General features: G+C 50.2%; 1 protein-coding gene across 1 annotated transcript; it reads left to right on the forward strand.

The window, feature by feature from the left end:
- The first annotated feature begins 368 nt into the window (after positions 1-368).
- Positions 369-19,273, forward strand: LOC144369237 (uncharacterized). The gene is made up of 5 exons (XM_078028439.1): positions 369-9,960; positions 14,785-14,972; positions 15,939-16,144; positions 16,381-16,586; positions 17,659-19,273. The coding sequence occupies exons 1-5, from the start codon at positions 9,919-9,921 to the stop codon at positions 17,854-17,856; spliced, it is 840 nt and encodes a 279-aa protein (XP_077884565.1). The 5' UTR covers positions 369-9,918; the 3' UTR covers positions 17,857-19,273.
- Positions 19,274-20,377: the final 1,104 nt, after the last annotated feature.

Below are 20,377 nucleotides of genomic sequence, written 5' to 3' on the forward strand. Positions count from 1 at the left end.
TGGAAGCTGTTTGCTGCAAGCAGTTTCAATTTGCTTTGTTGATTAACTTTGTTGTAAGTGAGCACATGCTATTTTTTTTTTCCTGTGGACCTAGAAGAATTCAAAACTGCTTCTTACAGGTGACAGGCATGCTTACACATTGAAGCCTCTGTGCCATTGATAAAAAAAAAACAGTTCACTCATGTGGGCACCTGCACTTCAAGTGAATGTTGTAAATGAGTGTGACAAATGGATGTCAGTGAGACTTTGGAGAACTGATCTTCTCAGCTGGTCCTCTTTTTCACTGCACGTTGGTGATGCTAGATTCAAGAGATCTCTTTCTGGCACCCTTTGTGTTTCATGCCTGAACTGTGCTCTGAAAGTTCTTGAGGAGAACAGCTTAGAAGTGCAGAAGTGAAGCTGTTTGTTGAAGCAGCTTCAAGTGGCACAAGCTAACTTGTTCTCAGTGAGCACATGGGGATTTTCCCTGGTTGAAGCAGTGTGAATGAGAATGGCTTCTCAGAGCTGGTAGGCATGTTTGCATTTGGCAAACTTTGCCATCTGTCACCCAGAGTTCCTTGCATGAAACCTACATTTCCAGTGTTTTCAGAAAGGTGTGATGAGTGGGTTTCCATGGAATTTTGTGGAATTGATCTTTTCAGGCAGTCCTCATTGCCTTCTCAAAATTGTTGATCCTGGTGCAAGGGCTCTCTTGTCAGCCAACATTGTATTTTGGGCCTGACCTCGGCTCTGAATGTACTTGCTGTACTTCCCATCTTTCCTCTCTCTGGTCCACTCCTCAGATCCCATCCTCCTTTCAATAGGGCCTCATCCAAGAAGCCTCCCCATGTGCCTCCCACTTGATTTCAACTTCTCCAGTGCACTTATTGTCTAAGCAGGGATTCCCAGGAGAGAGGGCTCTCCATTCTGCACACTGAAATTTCTCAGCAGGGAGGACTCCTCCATGCTTGGATGGCGGGGCTGCAATCACCTGGAAGGTGGAAATAGGAGGCTGGTGGTGTTCCTAGCCAGGATGCTGGTGATTGCAGTGCATTTAATCTATGGCCCTCAAGGAGGTTTATGCTGCAGATTTGTGTACTTCTGCATCTGTATGCACACAGTTCTTCATGTGGGGAAAAAAGCAATGTTCTCAAAGTTTGCTTTATATTATACTCAACTGGTAATTTACAAACCCCAGTGTCCCATCTTAGCCCAGAGCCATTCCATCAGCCCAGGGCCAGTGGGTGGTCCAGCGGTCAGTACTATGCACAGCTCCCAGGTGGCTCCAGTGTGTAGCTGAATTTGAGAGCCAGTGTACTGTAGGATTTGCTCTTGAGGTTAGAATTCATTGACTTCCTCTTATGTCATTTCACTGGTTCACGATATTCCTTGTCTCATGGACTATTCTGTGAAATCTTCAAGTTAGCCATCTCTGGTCATTTCTTCCATTTGATGGCACCTGGTTCAACAGCTTGTTGTTGGGTGGGGTCGGTCATGGGAAGTCCTGGGTCACAGAGAGGGACAGGAAGACCCTAATGTGGAATGGTGGTGTAGAGAGTAAGGGTGGGGCCAGAGCCCACACTGTGGTTAGGGTAGGGAAGGGATCTGAAGAGAGTACCTTGAAAGCGAGCTCTGGCTGCAGTTAACCAGGAATCAGGGCCTGGAAATGGAAGCCATGACAGGGCTTCTGACTAGAAAGGACACATCTTTCTGGGCTCAGTTGGAGGTCCATCGAGGCAGAGGAAAAGAGAGAGGATGCAGGAGAGGGGGATGGTCTAGATCACAGAGCCGCTCCGTCATCATATCTTAGAGAATGGATTTTTTTCTTCCAGTTGTTGGTAAATGCTAATTCCTTCACGTGTTACATTCACATCCACCTCGTCCATTGGAAAGGCTGCTCAACCACCACAGGCAGTGGTATCTTGGTGGATGTGTGCATTCTAAAAGGAGGTGAGGTTGGCGCCAATAGAGTGTGTGGGCGCTCAGGCATTGGCAAGCTTGCTTTGGAGAGTGAATCCTCTAAATGTTATTGGGCTGTTTTTGAAAGATCGTGTGGTTTGGCTAGACCTAGAATGCTTCCACACAATTTAGCATGGTGTATATTTTAGAGAGCATGATCACTGAGGGGCAGGTTGCTGGTGTGAAGCCGTGAGCATTAACATCTATCAAGTTTCTCACCTGGAGTTGGCTACCTACAACTGGTGACAGTGTTTTGCTCCTACGGAGCAATACTGAACAAGTCTCTGGGCCAGTAATCCATTGCTGAACTCCATCACTAACAAAAAGTCCCTGAGTGAAGGTGAGGACCAGAAGAGCCCGGGAACCACCTGACAGCAGCCCTGAAGTCCTGACCTCTGGCACATCATATGCCAACTCAACTGGGTATCAACCTCTTCCTGGGCTCATTAGAACTGTGTGCTTCAACTTTCAGAAACAAATGCAGAATGACAGAATCTTCTCTGAGGACACTTTTCTAAGTCTTGTTTGCAGCACGTGTTCTAAGTCTTATTTGCAGCATGTCTTCACTGGAATGAGTAGTCATTTGGCATTCTGTTGTACTTAAAATTTCATGAGATTCTGTCGCTCCCACCTGACAGGTCCCTTTCCAGAACAATCTTGGGGCCCTGCTGCAGGGACACCCAGTGAGGATGCTCGAGGAAACCTTTCTGTCCAGGAAAGCGGTGGGGCTGGTGAGGGCTGGGGTCCTAGGGCGAGCTGGCTGCGGCTTTTTACCTGAAGTCCCCCTGTCCCGCCCCTTGATGATCCTCCTGGAGTCGGGCCCCAAGTGACTTCTCCCTTGGCAGCCTTTGGGAGGCACCGAGGAACTGTCTGGTGCCCTGTCCCTGAGGGCGACAGGGCTTTCAGTGTTTGCTGACTTGAGTTGTAAGGATTTTGTAAGGAGGACTCCAGCCCTCCACCTCTACCCGCAGACATCCAATGGATGGCTAAAGGCAGAATTAGAAGGGCAGCATCTCTGCCTCAATATATGGCCCATCCATCCCCTTTGCCTGAGTCACCTTGGATTTGTTACTGGACCCTGCTGGCTGCATCAGTGCCCACCAGCACAAGGAACAGGCAAAAAAAAGAAATAAAAAGGAAAAAATGAAGAACTTTGATCAAACTGGGGAGAAGCAGCCAGAAGGCTTGGAAGAAGCCCCTGACCCACAGAAGTGGTTACAGTTTATAGAAACAAAACCCAAGTGATCTACATCCGTGAATTTCCTTGGCCTGAAGAAAAGCAAAAATGGGAAAAACACAGAAAATGCCTAGGCAGATGGCCTGTGCCCAGGCTTGAGGAAGGGCGGGACCCATCTTAGCTTTCCTGGCTCCTGAGGTGGGAGTAGGGTTGCAGCCCGTCTCTATTTTCAGCAGAAGAAAGTTGCTCTTAATTCAGAATCCAGACCCCCACCCCCATGCAGTCTGTTTCATGTCCCAGAAACAAGGTCTGATTGATGTGCATCTGAGAGCCAAAGCAGGTGACACAGCTCTCCTGACAAGGCACCACCTGGCCAATCCAGGGAAGATGGACAGACCTCAACTGGTCAGGACCACCTGCTTTGGCAGCTGTGCAAAGCCCAAGCCCTTGCCCTCATTCCCCTCTCTATAAAAGCTCCAAGTCATTGTCACCCCCTGAAGACAGGCTAAGATGTGGGTCCCCTGCCTTCCCCGTGTGGCTGCACTGATAAAAGTTCCTTTCTTGCTGGGCATGGTGGTGCATGCCTGTAATCCCAGAGATTCTCGGGAGGCTGAGGCAGGAGGATCACTTGAGGTCAACCTTGGTGATTTTGTGAGACCCTCAGCAACGTAGCAAGACCCCTTCTCAAAACAAGAATAAAAAGGATTGGGGTGTACTCAGTGGTAAGGCACCCGGGTTCAATTCCTAGTCCTTTACCTGGAGCTGAAGCTCCCTGCCTCCTTTTCTTTTGCGGGTTAAAGCTTCCCCTGTGCATTCAGTCTCATTGGGCTTGGAGTTACCATTGACCCAACTCATAAGTTCCCATCTCTGGTATCTCCACCTCCTCTTGGTACTGGGGATTGGACCAGGGGCTCTGCCACTGAGCTACATCCTCAGCCCTTTTAATTCTTTATCTTAAGACAGTGCCTCAATAAGTTGCTAAACCTGGCCTCAAACCCACAATCCTCCTGCCTCAGCCTCCTGAGTCACTCTATCACAGGTGGGTGGCACTGTGCTCGGCCTGTGGTTGCATTTGGATGCAGTCCAAGCTGCTGCAGGTTTGAGGAATGTTCTGTGGGCATCTATATAACAGTACCTGAAGGGGGCGCCAGACCCTCTCGCTGTTTTTTTCTGTGGATGTCTGCCTGGCCTGCAGTGGGTTGGTCACAGGACATTCAGGAGAGATCTAGGGCACTGGGCAGTGCCCTCCATCCAGCAGGTGACCTGGCAGGAAGAGCCCTTGCAGCAGGGAAGTGGGGTGGCACTCTGTAGGTGAAAGCACAGAGCTCTCTGATGACTAGTGACTAACACAATGTGAAGCAGAAACATCCCATGAATTTCATGTTCAAGTACAAATCTGGCTAGGATGACTGGATGGCATTGCAATCTCCTGAAGGTCCTTCTTGGATTCATACAAAAAGAGAGAGCGAGGGACTAAGGGGCAGGAAGGAAACACAACTTTTTCAAACACTGAGATCTGGAGTCCAGCTCCTGCCATGTAGTCAGTGAATGAATAGATAATAATTGTTTTTATGGGACCATGTGACCTGGGGCTGCTCGGCTTCCTGTGGGCCCTCAGCATCCCTATGTATAAAGCAGGGGCACAGACCAAGGGTGCTGTCAGCTTTCTGTTGCTGTGACAAAGCATCTGAGAGAATCCCCTTAAAAGGAAACAGGGTTTCTTTTGGCTCATGGCTGCATAGGTCTCAGTCCATGGCACCTTAGCCCTGTTGCTTTGGGCCTGTGACAGCACAGTAGGACATCCTGGCAGCTGGAGCACATGACAGAGGAGGCTGCTCATCTCTGGGTAACTGGGAAGAGGGTGGGTAGGACTGGGCTGGGTCCCAATATCCCCCTCAAGGTCACACCCCTAATGATCTCATTCCTTCCAGGAGGCCCCACCTACTAAAGTTTCCATTATGTCCCAAGGGCCACAGGCTGGTGACCAAGCCTTTAGCACATGGGCAATGGGGACATTTGACATCCAAACCACAATACCAAGTGATCATTAGCTGGGGGCTAACCCCCGGTCTCCGGGCCAACCCCTCCCCACAGGCCAGGCCTGGGGAGATTGACTGCATTCTGCAGGACACCCACTGTAGGCAGCTGCCTCAGCCAACATGGAAGTCCTTAGCAGAGGCTCTTTTATTTCACGGGGGGTGGTACCAGTGATTGATCTCAGGGATTCTTGACCACTGAACCCCATCCCCAGCCCAATTTTGAATTTGATTTAGGCTCAGGGTCTCACTGATTTGCTTAGTGCCTTGCCATTGCTAAGGCTGATTTTGAAATTTTTGATCCTCCTGCCTCAGCCTCCCGAGGTGCAGGGATTCCAGGAGTGCACCACTGCGTTGGCCAAGGGGCTCCTTTTGGGCAGTGGGGTTTCCTTGGAGAGAAAGCTGACCCTGTCCTGGGGTCATCCCTGATTTGCCCACACAGCAGTGCTTTGTTACTTTTTCTTTTCTCTGGAGGGCAACTCAATTCATACCTAGTAAACATAGCCCCACAGGTTCTCTGATTAAGAATAGTGCAGAGCTGGGGGGCAGTGGTACATGCCTGTAATCCCAGACACTCTGGAGGCTGAGGCTGGAGGATGGCATGTTTGAAGCCAACCTTAGCCATTTAGTGAGGCTCTGAGCAACTCAGTGAGACTCTGTCTGTAATGAAGTATTTTAAAAAGGGCTGGGGATGTGGCTCAGTGGTAAAGCACCCCTTGGTTCAACCCCTGGTACCAAAAGAGAGAGAGAGAGAGAAGTGAAGAAATAAGGGAAAACAAAACTCAAGCTAAGATCTTAACCCTGCAAACGCAGCTGGTAGAGAAACGTGTTGACTTCAGGGCTATGAGGATTCACCTCACCAAGACTCAGGTAGCAAATGCTCTCCAAACCTGTCACCCTCAGGGCTGGGTGAGCTCCGCGGTAGAGCACTTGCCTAGCATGTGCAAGGCCCTGGGTTCAATGCCCAGTGCGGCAACAAAAAGAATTTCAAAACCCCATGTGATCCTCAGGTCCAGGGAGAGCAGTCAGAGCAGCTGTCTGCCCCTGAGACTGGGCCTGGGAGGACTCACTGGGAGGATGCCAGGGGGCTCATCAAAGGTCCGGGGAATTGCCACCAGTGCGGCCAAGGTCACTCCTAGATGGCAAAATGAAACCTGTGAGCCACGTTTTCTGTGACTCTCAGGAATCCCTTCCACACCTCTGTCCTTAAAACAGGGAAGAGTAATAATGTCACTCAGTCCCTTTGTACTGCTGGGACCACAGTGGTCTTTAGAGGAGATCTCATGGCTGCCCTGGGTCACCCCCTGCTTCACATCCCCTTGGTGACCAGTGGTCTCTTCCCACCTGAATGCTGTCCAGACCCGACTCCTGGGGTGCAAGCCTTCCCCTCCACCCTTTACCAGTGCTCACCAGCTGCCCTGGGGCATGGGAGGCTGTGACCCAGGCTTGGGTAGGGCTTCCCCCTTAGCCAGAGCCGTCCTGAGAGCCCCAGGCTGCAGCCCCAGCCTGGAAGTGGCTGCCTGGAACAGAGCAGGAGGTTGCTCCCTGTGGCCCCTCTGGCCCCTCTCTTCCTCCTGTGGAAGGAGCATGTGAGGAATGGCTTGTCCTTAACCCTGTGCAGAAGCTTCCAAAGAAACCGCTTCAAAGCCCTGGAGCAGGGGAGGGTTTTGAAAGGTTTGTGGAGCCATCTGAGAAGAAATGGCAGAACTTCAGAGATGAACAAGAGAGCAGGAGTTCCAAGCCTCTTTCGATGGAGTTTCTAGCAAAACAGGATGTTGGTTGCAGGAGCCAGATGCAAGCCAGGCTCAGATGACCCCATGGAGTACCATCAGGCGACCAATGGCCACTTGAAAACTGTATCGTAAAAGAGCTTCCAGTCCTGAAGCGCAAACTATGCCAGGGGCCTCCAGGCTAAATGACAGAAGCAGGCACACAATGACACATGGCCTGTGACCTCACTCATGGAGAGTATAATACAGATGTACCATAGAAGTAGAAAACATTATTGTGACCAATATTTTCATAATGATGATTATTAGGATGGCCTTTCATGTTGGTTGTGATAATTGACAGCTGTCATTTTACAAATAATGTTGATCAAACGCTCCCTCTGGGCCATGCTCTAGGCCAGCCACTCTACCTGCCTTGCCTACCTGATCCTCACAGTGTCCCCAAGAAGCCAACACAACAAACCAGAAAGCACAATGTCCCTGCTAGCAAGTGCAGGACCTAAGTCTTGAACCCAGACACAGAGACCAACCAAATTCAATGAAATATTTACTGGAATACTGGTAGAAATCTAGGAGAAGAGGCTGTGGCCTAGAAATGGGGAGGGTTGGCTTCAATCCTCAAAACCCAAAGCTGTCAAGATGGTTCAATTGACCATCCACGTTAGAAACTACTCTCCAACGAAATATGCCCCAAACATTGTCAAAACAGAGGGACCGATTGGGAGGAAATGGCAACCCAGTAGAACAGGAGGCACGAGGAGAAACACAGATGAGCACTATGCACGGGAGGAGGTCACTGGAACACAGCTGGCAAGAAGATGAACACAGGCTCAAATGATGTGTTTTATTTATTTATTTTTTACCCAAATTAAGGATGTTGATAATATGTGCTGGGAGGGGATAGGAAGATAAGCTTTTTTCATACACTTTGGAGGCACATTTAACATTATCCATGAAACTTAAAAAATGCACGAATGCTATGCTCCCTACAACACAGAAATTCAGGTCTTGGGACGTGCCCTGGGAAGCTCCCAGAAGGAAGTTCATTTCAATGCCGTGTTAAATTATAAGACGTGTACAATGCAATGGCCATTGGCAGGAAGTCTGTGGCCACAGTGAATAAGGAGGCACGTGCTGACTGCAAGTTCTTAGGACCTGTGGGTGGAAAGAAGACCCTGGACCACATGTTTCAGCTGTGGGACACAGACACAGCCCTGAACATAGGCTGGTCCAGCGGCACTGTGCATCTCTCCAGATCCACACGGTGTGGAAACCGCAGCCATCACTTGGCTTTAGGGACAGTAGCTGAGGTGATTTTCTTTTCTGAGAGATAGGGGACCACGGGTGACTCCCTAATAGACAGATGACCAGAGCCACCTCTGGGGAGAGTCTGGGCCAGGAGGTGATGGGAGAAGAGGAATTCGATCATCTGTTTCCATTTTTCTGTGATTTGGTTCAAGTGGTAAAGCGGTGCTATTTATTAATTAATGGATCAAATAGGTTCATCATTGTTTTAGAGTACAATTAGGTGCCTTCAAACTTTAGGCTACATGGGCACATTTGAGAACGGTTCCAGCCATTCTCTCATCCTTTGGGTCATTCCCCTCCTATGTCCTGTGAGACATTTTCTATGTGAGGCTTGAAGAAGAAGAAGAAGAGAATATTCTGTAAAGAAAACCTTATGATCTGTGCATTATAAAATTGAATGGGTTCATTCAGAAATCAGAAGTTCTATTGAAAGCTCTTTGCATGAGGCAAATAAAACTTATTTTTAGGCATCCTGGTGAAGACAAGGTTTTATCTTTTTGTCTCATGTCTGTGTTTTTCTTTTTATTTGTTAGAATGAAATCCATAGGTTGGCAGACCATTCTATCAGATGTGTACCTAGATGACATTTCAATTACCCACTTTTACATGGTAGACATTTTGTACATGAACACTGCCTGTCTGCAACTTTTTTTAAAACAGGACTGGGCTCAGGAGCCCAAATACCAATGTTAGCTGGAACATGTTCTCCAGTTTGGCCTATCTGTCAGTATTCCCTGAGGTCATCTGTTCCATGAGCTTCGTTACTCCTGCTCCCTCACCAGCTTTCATAGAAACCACATGCTGTCTATGAGTCAGAGACACCAATCTCACAACATAGCATTCTTTGAGTATCCAAAGTCCCACTTTTCACTTCGCCATGCCTGACATTGTCGGTAATATTTATCGGCAAATGTGAGATTTTCAAAGATCCAATTCTATGTGCTCCTTTCTCAAAGAGCCTTAGGCAGGGCTATACCATACATAAATATGAAGGAAAGGCCTAGTTTTTAAAATGTCATCCATCGAATAGTTGACACATATCTGAGATATTTTTTTTATTTTGGAGGAGGTATTATTTAATAGGGAAATCCAACAGCTACATGATAGTGAAATGAGAAGTCTTGCATCCATTTTATTCTTTGTGATGATTTTGATGAGTAAGGATAAGATACTTCCTTGTTCCAATGAAGATGTTGCCCACTTCTGTGAATGGATGCACCGTGTCACCCACTACTTGCATATCTGCATGTTGTGCTTGACATTACCATCGTACTCGGCAGGTGGCAGAAAGTCAATACTGAAGTTCAGCTCTGGTGTTCTAGCAGCTGTGCTGCAGATCCTTGGTGTGCCACCTTGTGCAATCCATGCTGCTCTGTTCATGTTCCTATTGACTTCCTGGTGATGAGCATCATGGTCTCCTGGTCTTGAGAATGGCCAAGCATTTCTCTGTGAATGTGGAAGGTGGGCATGTGGAAGGCTTCAGGGAGGAGGGATCATTGATCATGTACTCTAATCCATGTGCCTGTTTAATGACCTGTTTTTCTTCTTGGGTTTTAAGGGAGACACTGCCCTCAAACACTTCTGTGCAGCTGGGAATGCAGGCTTCTGCTTCACCTTGAAGGAAGCATTCATGAATCCTTTCCAGAAGACATGAGAAGAGAGAGTGAGCCTCTGGTAACATGCAGGTTCCTTGCATTGCCCATGGGCTAGAGGAGAGAAGAGTTGCTTCATGAGATTTGATCCCCTTTTTCCTGAAAAGTTCCACACGGAGGTGAGTCCCCAGCATGTTTAGACATCATTTCAGACATCTTTGTTGATGGAAATGAATCACACCCCCTGATGATGTGGAAGAGCTGAAGATGGGTTTGCTATGAATTTTCTATTTCATTTCTCAGGGCCTGAGTCAAGCCAGCCATTGTGCTGTCAGCGCATGAGCTGCTGGTCAAATGTGAGGAAGTGGTCTTGCTTTATGAAAACACCATCCTGAGTCAGTGAGCCAGAGGCAGCCTGCAGTCCCTGTTTTCCTGTAAAGGCAGATTGCTGTGGATGGCCTCTGGCCTCATAATGCAGCCCTGCTCAGAGTAGGGGATTGAGGGTCCAGGCAGATCCCAGTTCCTTTTGACCTTTATTGCCATTGGGCCACCCCAGGGTCCTTGGACTCTACCTGGTCTTCTGGCCTGGGTCAGGGGATGTGAGGTTTGGAATCCCCCTCTGTGGCAGGATCCCAGGCCCCCCAGCCACTTGAGGGCAGCACATCCTTCCCTAATTGTGTTAGAGGGGGAGGATTCTCCCGCCCATCCTCATCCATGCTCATCCCTCATTTTGTAGCTTCGCACCTTAGGACCTTTATTCATTGACTTACGCTAAGATGAGTCAATCAGCAGTCTCCCAAGGGTTTACATTGTGGTAATTGACACCGAACATCTGTTTTGTAATTAAACCATTTTGGAGGACACAGTTGAGTGGCATTAAGCATGTTCATGTTGGTGTATAGGCGTCACCACCATGCATCTCCAGAAGTCACGTGGACATACTCTTGCCATCAATGCAGAATTCTAGTGCCCTTGAGGCCCAGGAAAAGAACATTGTACTTTATCTTTTTATGAACCTGATAATTGAGAATCTGAGATAAGTGAAATCCTACAAAATTTGCCTTTCTCTGGACACGATCATTTTCAAGGGATGCAGTTCACCCCCACTCGTGGGCATATCAGGTCCACTGCTAACTCTGCGGGTGTTTCAATTGCACTCTCGGTGACAGTGGTGACTGTGTGCACATGAGCTGTGTGTCCAGCTCAGATCCCAGGATCTAGGGTCTTTGGTTCCACGCAGCCTATAGGTTGCCTGTTCCTCCAGGTGTCTGCAGGCCAGTGGCACGAAGGCCCTGGGCCTGGTGGTTTCTTTAGGTGAGTGCAATACGTGTCCACAGTGTGGTGGGACATGATGGACTATAAATAGAAGCAATGCCTGGATACTCCTGGGATCTCAGTAGGCTCAGCCTGTGTGCTGAGAATTGTTGTGACCTCCTAATTAATGGAACCCCAGAATCCCAGAGAAAAGGGCAAGTCCAGAGCAGTGGAACCTCACTGTCTCTGAGAGAACTTTTGGGGTGGGGGGCCGGGATACATTGATGTGAGGACGCTGATGCAGAGTCACGTGCTCCGAATCCAGGTAGAGGTGCTCAGGAACAGCCTGGGCTGGCACGTGGGTTCCCCACCTGCACACCTGTGGAACATCTTGGGGCTCTGATTAGCACAGCAGCCTGACCATGTGAGGGCATCTGCTGTCTCTGCGTACAGTGAGCTGGGTTTTCTTCACGTCCCTCAACAATTCCACATAACACCAGCTCTGAACCCAGAGTCCTGGGCACTTAGTTGAGGCTCCATCAGCTCCCACCTCTCTCTACCTGACAGAGCCCTCCTGGCTCCCTCTGCACTCATTACATTGAAGATGAAACCCTGGAGGGTGGGACTTCCCGTCATCCAGAAGTTCCCAAACACATTCCACTGTTCCTGGAACTCAAATGTTTGGGGGGGCCACAAGCACCCTGGCATCCATGTGTGGGAACCATGGTAGTATAATCAAGAAACAGGAAGGAGAGGGGTTGGACTGATCAGTACAGATGGCAGGGCCTAGTACAGAGTGGAACGGAGAGTTCTCACCCGGGGTGATTGTTGTGATGTGCACAAATGCTCTGCTGGTGCTGGGGTGCCCGCATGGTTTCTGGGGTCTTGAAAGGCTACAGATGCCCACAGAGTGTTCTCAGATGCACAGTGGGAGGCCCGTTGCAATATGTACATGTGGAAGAAGTAGGAGACCCCCTTAGTGTGGAGGTGCCATCTAGAAGGCAGCCTCACTTCTCTGAAAAAGTTGATTGGAAAAAAAGGGTCCGTACCTGTGCCCAAAGGGCCATATATGCTCCTGGAAGTTGGTGGTGGAAATAGTTCTCCATCCATTAATCACTCCCTCACTCACTAATGTCCTTGTGTCCTTGAGAAAGGCTCTCCCTGTCCTGGTTTTCCTGAATAGAAATCCTCTTGCCTCTTGGGTGAATAGGGTTATGGGTTGTGCAGAGGGTGGTGGTTTACTGAGCATCTTAGAGACTGTCCTTTATGGAGCCTAATGATCCCAACTGGGGAATGAGGCCAGGGTCCTAACTGTGGTTAGTGTGAGGACACCATGGGTTCAGAGAGGGAAAGAAGGACAAGGGAATCTCAGATGTCCCTTCATGGCCCCTGGAGTTAGAGGACTTACCCCTTTGCACCTGGGATCAGGAGACCTCATTTCCTCGAGGACACGCACACTCAGACGTTAATCTTGAGTGTGGGTTCCTTTCTGGGGTCCAGGGCTGTTGTTAGCCACCAGGAATGACAGTGCTCTCCATGCTGAGTGGAGCCAGTTTTTGCCAGGAAAGAGCCCGTGGTCACGCCTTGTGCAAAGCACCCCACGCCAGGGGCTCCCATCCCTACATTCCTGTCCTGAAAGGAAACCACTCAGAGGCAAGGTGGGTCCAACCACCTCCCATGTGTTCACTCATCACTGTGTTCCAGCATCACCCCAGTTCACAGTCCTGATGGGATTGGATGTGGCTCAGAATGTCACCTTCATGAGCTCTACCCTGCCACAGCTGCAGTTCTGCAGTGGGAGAAACTCAAAACCTCAAAACACATGCACATGAAAGAAAAGAGCAAGAGCCAGAGCCCAAACAGGGCCACATGTGGCAAGGACAGCTGGAGTGCCTAGGTTGGGACTCAGAATGATGTCAGTGGGGTGGCATTGCTGCTGACACCAGCGTGATAACAGAGAGCCAGCCCTGCTCATTTTGCGGAGCAGTGTGTTGGGGAAGGCAGAAGAAATTGAGAGGCAGGATTGAGTTTGGCCCTAGGAGGAGGTTGGGTAAAAGGCCAGTGTGAGTTGGAGGGCCTGGGCAGATAGAGAGAGGCCAGGGCACACCCCAAAGCCTGGAGACTGCACTTGATGTCCAGGGTTGTGAAACACCACCTCCCCTCTTACTCACAACTGAGAGCAAGGGGCATTGATGAGTTCAGTTTGTGTGTGGCTGCATCCAAGGTGGCTCGGCTAGGCACCTCTGTTTCCTTGACTCAGGAGGCTGGGAGTCCAGGCTCCACTGAGGCTGGGCTGGGAGGATCGGACTCTGAGTTTATGCCTGTGTTCCTGGTAGGATCCATGTTGGCTGAGCCTCAGTGTTTTTGCAATGAGAGGATGGGTGACTGTCATGTCTTTATCACAGGACACACTTGCTAAATGGATTTGTTTGCTCTGGGGAGGAAAGAGAGAGAAGGGAGTGGTGCTGGAGACAGGGATGCAGACAGGGGTCATAGACTTGGCATAACTCAGTCTTGGAGGTGATATCCCATCACCTGTACCCACTTCAATTCCCATGAATGCAGAGGCTGAGCCCCCTTGAGGTGAGGGGTGAACCGGTTCTGGGCAGCAGGATGCTGTGGTACCTCGGAGTCTCTGTGAGACCCCAACACTAGACACACTTGGCCCTTTTGAAATCTTAGGAGAAGCCTTGGGAAGTTGTATGGCAGAGGGGAGCAGCCTCTGCATCTCAGTCCCCTCCAACTTGCCATGGTGTAGAGAGGGAACTGCAGCCACGATGGGACGGACATTGGCCACGTCCCTGTGTGGGACACAGGCCTGATTGAGTTGGGGTGCATTCTTTGTCTCTGCCCTTCTTGTGATTGTCCCATCTCTACATTTGTGCTTTAGCCACCTGTGAGTCCCATCTCTGGTTTCAGAGAGAATAGAGGGTGTTATGGGCCAATAGACACAATAAACCCTAGAGATTAGATGCTACCCTACTTTCCAGAAAAGACTGGGCACACCATGAGTTGCACAATGATGGGACCAGGGTCCAAAAGCTGCTGAGAGGGAAGGACTGGTTGTGAATGCATTTTTGAAGGCTCCAAGCTGGAACTCTAGTGGCACCAAGCAGGGCAGATGCTGGTGGGGATGTTTGGGTAGTTGTTGGTGAACACCTGCGCACCTGAGATGTTTAGGCATGGAGGAGAAATCAGCAGCTCATAGGGCTTTTGAAAGTGGTCTTATGTGAAAAGAGGCTCAGGTATGGGCACAGGAAATGACATCATTGCCTTGACAATGGATCAAACAGAACATGGAACCCTGGTATCCAGGCACCCACTTAACTGACCAAGCCATCCGAGCTCATTTGGTTGGAGAAACTGGAGTGAGAAGGATGTTCTCCTGTGGTTGCAAACAATGCCGAGCCTCAGGCTCCCAGGAATCTCAGGGGGGCCAACTAGCCCTTTTGTGGATGCACTGGGTGAGGCTTCATCTTAGACGCCAGAGCCTCTGGCGATTGTCGCAGAGGAGCTCAAGAGTAACAGTGAGTAGCACAGGGCAGGTGAGCCCAGCAGGCCCTCTAGTCTGATCCCTGATGAATGGCCCAGGACTCCTATTCTGACTGTGTGTGTGTGGGTGTGTGTGGGTGTGTGTTTGTACTGATGGGAACTGTCCCATTGTGCTTTGACTCTAGTGTATTGGCACAAGTCATTTTTCTGTTTGTCACCATTTCCATTTTAAACCAACATTCTTGGTCCCAACACAGGGTGAAAATGATGAGAACACGGAGGAGCCCTTCAGGGTACAGAGCCTTGAACCTTACAGGCAGGACCAGCTTAGGAATGAGCTCCTGCCTGTCATTTGTGGGAGGAACCTACATTTCAGCGGCAACATGGGGTTAATCTCCTGGGATTCCATCCCCACCCATCAGGTGCTGGATCTCTTGTTCCCAAGGTAAGCACCAGACCACCAAGCCCAAGTGTGTAGCCCCCTCATGCCTGGGTCTTGGGGCTGCCATGTACCTCTCAGGGACCCAAAGGTTTGTGATACCTAATGAGATAGAGGACCACACTCATAGTGGAATGTCAGTCCCGAATGGGACGAGTCCTGGAGGTGCCTGCCACAGCCTTGCAAGGGGAGTGAACTCCGCTCTCAGGCAGAGAAACCATCCTGACTCCAGCTGATCCACAGAGGTCCGTGGAGCAGTCCCCACACACTGGGCACCACAGCTCAATGGTGTGCACTGAGCTCATTCCCAGGTGGACTCAGCGAGGCCAGGTGGTCTTTCTGGTGTGATATTGGCTTTGTGAAGAACGTAGATCTGTGCCAGAGGCGTCTCAAAACTCAGGCCTTGGGAAAAGCACTTTTGGGTTAATAAAGACATGTTAATTTCCATAGTGGGACAGAGCATCCTAGCTGGGACATAGCTGGACAGGGGCTTTGGACATGGCGGCTCCCACACCCAGAGATATGTGGGAATCAGCAGTTTGGGCTCATTCACTGATGAACATGGAGAAAGCACCCACTGTGTGAAGACACGTTTCCAGTCACATTTCATAATTCATTGAAAAATAGGGTGCAAATGACTGCCATTGTGTCCCTTTTCATGGGGGTCAGCCTCAAACCGCAGGTGCCATGAGTACATATCCTACATGTGACTGCATCCCTGACTCCATGGGGCATAAGTGCACGTTGTCCTCTTCAGTGACTATGGTGGACCCCTGGACCAACTTCAACATGGAATGGGCTTGGGGTCAAGAGGGTGGGCTCCTGTTTCCAGAATAGGGACCTGCAAGGTGATTTGACTTGGGAAGGCTGAGGAAAGACTGCTCTCCCCAGTGTAGGGTCAGAGGTTTTCTCTGGAGGCCGTGGTGAAGGCAAGGCCAGGGTTTTGCTGACTCCACACCTTCCTCCCCACAGTGCCTCACCTTCCTTCCTGGGGACCTGGGTGAACCTCTACTCCGAGGCTTCCCATCAGCCTCCAGGCTTTCTGAGTCTGCAGCAGCTGCTATCCATGTGGCTCCTGCTGGGAGGCTTGAACCTGGAACACCAAGCACACCACCTCCTGGCCGCAATTGAAGATGGCAAATCAAGCCAGGCAAAGCCTGAGAGCCAGGCGGACTGTGGTGAGTACCTAAGGGTATATGAGGAAAGGTCCGACTGTTGTCCCACTGCAGGGAGTCTGTATGCCTGGTGTTGGGCTGGAAATTAGGACAAGCCTTTGTCCATTCAGGAAGTGACCCCAGTCTGCAAAGAGGTCCTGTGTGGGCCAAGGGCCTGAGTTCTTCCTGGCAGCAGAGGTATTGTCTGTCTGTGGGAAGGTCAGGGCAAGGCAGTCATGTTGGCATCTTTTCTCCTCTAGCTACAAGCTCAGTTCCTGTCACGGCTCCTCAGCCAACCCCAGAGCCAGAGCCTTCTCCCAGGGAAGGGGCAGAGCCGGAGTCCAGGACATCAGGGGTCTCTACTCGGTCCTCCCCAAGGCCCCAATATAACAAGCGGATGAGAGGCAGGTGCCTCATTCACGTCTACCTGGAAAAGGAAAGGACAACACAGTATAGGAGCATCCTGGTGAGTCTTCGAGCAGGGGAGTCTCCTGGGAGCCCACAGTGGGGAAGACCGAGTCCACAGCAAACACTTTGGACTAGGCCTGTCTTCTTGAACTGGAGCTTCTGGAAGGTCAGGAAGGAGAGCAGAAAGTGAGCAAGAGAGAGGCGGGAGAGCAGCAGCATGCCAGGTCTGGGTGCGAGTGGGCCTGCGTGTTTTGGGATGTGCAGGTCAGAAGTGCAGGAGTGAGTGCTGGGTTCAGAGGAGGTCAGAGAAATATCGAGGGTACAGGCCATCCTCTACTGACCTTGGTATTGAGGAGGAGTATATTGAACCGTGGAGGTTGAAGCACAGGAGTTGGCAGTCATTTTCTTGTGTGTGGGAGGGGATATGTTGCTGGTTGAAGGGAAGGGAGCCATTGTAGAATGATTAGGGTGGGTAGGTGTGGGTCACAGAGAACTGGGGGCCTTGGAAGGCCCCATTAGTGTCCTAGTTTGCATGTATGTGAATAGAGATTTAGCGGCTCTCTCTGCAGAATTTTCCTGGGTGTGGAGTATCCATCATGAGACTCTGGTGTCCACCTCCAGGGGAGCTATGTTGAACCACTGCACCTGCTGGGTCCGAACCTCCTGACACCCTAGCAAGCACTGACACTCTCGAGCCCAGCAGCTTCCATGCCTATCATTAAAGAGTCCTAGTGTGTGTTGTGCCCTGGCTGTCAGGACCAAAGCACCTAGGGTTTGTGCCTGGTCCATACAAAAATGCAGCTGCATCCCAGACCAGAGCAGGGATATGGAAGTGCACTGGACCATTCCTCCCATCTTGATGGGACTAGAGTGTGTCTGTACAAAGTCTTTTGGTCCTTATTCCCTTGTCCCTGTAGGGCATAGCAGGTTGAAGCAAACTCTTGTACCAAGATTGGACTAGAGGCTCATAGGAAGACCCCACATGATCACATGAAGGCCTCAGGTAGCAGGGTATCAAGATGGTGCCCTTGTGTTGAGAGCTCACTTGTCTCTGATTGTCCTTGAGCACTGTCCTCTGGGTAGCTACTCCCAAATTCCCTCTCTGATGAGCTTTCTCCAACCCTGCTCAGGTGACCTGCCAGGACAGGGCTCCAGTCATCATCCGCAGGGCCTTAGATGCACACTTGCTCCAGCAGGAGGACCCAGAAAACTACGAGCTTCTGCAAATTCTCTCGAACCATCAGAGTAAGTGGAACCATCAGAGGGTAGGGAGCAGTGAGTCACAGTGGGCTCACGATAACTGGGAGCCAGAACACAGTGTGCATTGACCCAGTGCCCAGGATGAGTATGGTGGGACTTGTGCATAAAACAAAGTGTAATGATGGGGCATAAATCTGCAGGTTCTTCATGTTCCCCAGGGGCTGTGGACCTGCCTATCATGTGTTCTTTCCTTGGCCTGAGGAGGCATTGCAAAGCTATTTTCCACAAGGGGCCAAGAAGAGAGGCTTCTTTGTCTTGTGTCAAAGAAGACAGACAACCACAGGGTGCCTACTTTGGTGGCCTTTCCTGACCTAGATGAGTACATGAGAAAAGCAGTTCAATGAAGAATCATTTCTGGCTTCCAATCTTTCTATTCATTGCAAACTGAGTTTACTTAGGACCAGAGGCCATTTCTAGAGAGAAGAGTGTGGTAGAATAGAACCCTTCACAGCTTGTAAACTCTTCTTGGAGAGAGAGAGAGAGAGAGAGAGAGAGAGAGAGAGAGAGAGAGAGAGAGAGAGAGAGAGAGAGAGAGAGAGAGAGAGAAAGAAGAAGAAGAAAGAGGAGGAGGAGGACGAGGAGGAGGAGGACGAGGAGGAGGAGGACAAGGATGAGGAGGACGAGGAGAAGGAGGACATGGAGGAGGAGAAGGAGAAGTAGAAAAATGAAAATAAGTTGAAGGCGGAGACCATGAATAAGAAGGTCAAGATGACTTTAAGAAGAAGCATGAGGAGAAGATGAAGAAGAACAAGAACAAGAAGGAGAAACACAAGCCGAACAAGAAGTATAACAATAAATTGATTAAAAATGTGAATGAGAATTAGACTCATGAGGAGAAAATGCAGAAGTGGGGAACTCAAGAGAAATATATATCTCTGGATGGCACAGCCCTGCTGTGGACATCCTCCACCTACGCTCAACACACCTCCAAACCATACCCCTCCAATTAGTGTAGCCCTGTATGAGTGGATGAATCCACTGGCAAGGTGGAGGCACCCACCATCAAGTGCTTTTCCATAAACTGACCTGTGATCATTGCTGCAGTGGGGAGAAAAATTTGAACACATGAGTCTTTGGGGACCAATCCAGATACAAACTCTAGCTGTTTGTCTTTGGTGGGTCCAACGTGAACTAAGAAGGTCTGGGGTACAAGGGGCTATTTCCTTGAAAGGTGTTCCTGTAGGGGACCTCCTGTGCATAGAGGGTCCTCAGGGAGGAATCAGTGGGGAGTCTTTGGTGCAACAGTAGCTGGATTCGGGGGCTCTCAGGTCTGTGTGTGAGACCTGAGCTGGCAGAGGCTCTCAGTTGTGGGGGATGTTGGGTAGTGTATTACTTGAGTGTCACCTACCACGCCTCTGCCCCTGCCTCTCCAGAGCTGAGGATCCCTGCTGATGGAAACGTATATTACGCCCTGGATGGCAGAGTGGATTATAACTTTCTTCTTCAGGAAACAGCTGCCAGCAAGTTGTTTAAAGTCAAGCCAAAGGAGGTAAACAGCCACCTTCTTCAGTCTTTACTCCTGGTGCCACTCCACATCCTCCAAGGGGACAAGAACCTCAGGTTCTGGATGGATGTTTTAGAATGCCCACAGAGCCAACTGCCAGGCTGGGTGGGGTGCAGGTGCTGGGCTTTGCTGATGTTGTCATCCCCCACAGTTCTTGGAGCCTTCTGTGGCAGTGGCATCCAGGATCCCAGCAGCTGTGAGCAGCAGCTCTGCGGTGGCTGCAGGACCATTGCCCCAGGCCACCCAAACCAATGAGTGGTGCGTGAGAAAAGTCACCAGTAGCAGCTCCTCACTGCTTCACTCCAGCGACCAGGTGGAAGACATCCGCTTTGTCCACGTCCTCCTAGAGGGACAGAGCCTGAGGGAGACAAAGCGCATCCTGGTAAGCCCGACAGCAGGGCTGCCTCCTGGGTGTCCCCACAGTGGAAGGCAGGAGACACAGCTAACCCTGGGGCTGTGGTGGGAAATTAAGAAGAGAGAGGTCAGTCTTAAGGGCTTGACCTGAGTGGGGAGAGCCTCAGCATGCCCAGCTGCAGCGGTGAGTGGGCCTGTGTATTGTGGGTTTGGCAGGCCAGAAGTGCAGACGGAAGTGCTGTGGACAGATGAAGGCAGAGATATGTCCAGGGTGCAGGCTGCAGTGCCTAGAACTTGGTATTCTCAATGAGTGAGGTTGGAGCAGCGGAGCTGGCAGTGACTTGTCACATGTGTAGGAGGGGGTGTGTTCCTGGTGGCAGGGAAGAGAACCTCCTTAGCATGACTAGGTGTGAAAATTTGGGGTCGGGATCACCTGGGGGGTCATGCCAAACTTCGGAATGTCAGTCTTTGCATGTATGTAAATACGGAGCTAAAGGGGTTCTTGGCAGAATTTCTATGGATGTGCAGTAGACACGCTAATGCTGCAGGTGTCCAGCTGCAGAGGAGACATGTTCAGTGACTGCCAGTGCTGAGTCAAGTACATCATTAGAACCAGACCCGCACCGAGCTTCCAGAGCCCAGGGCCTCTCCAGGCTATCATGAAGCACTCAAGTGCACACTCTTGTATCTGAGTCTGTTTTGTGTAGTGGCAGTCAGGACCAAAATTTTCA

Source organism: Ictidomys tridecemlineatus, chromosome 12, assembly GCF_052094955.1.
Source record: "Ictidomys tridecemlineatus isolate mIctTri1 chromosome 12, mIctTri1.hap1, whole genome shotgun sequence".
Taxonomy (NCBI): domain Eukaryota; kingdom Metazoa; phylum Chordata; class Mammalia; order Rodentia; family Sciuridae; genus Ictidomys; species Ictidomys tridecemlineatus.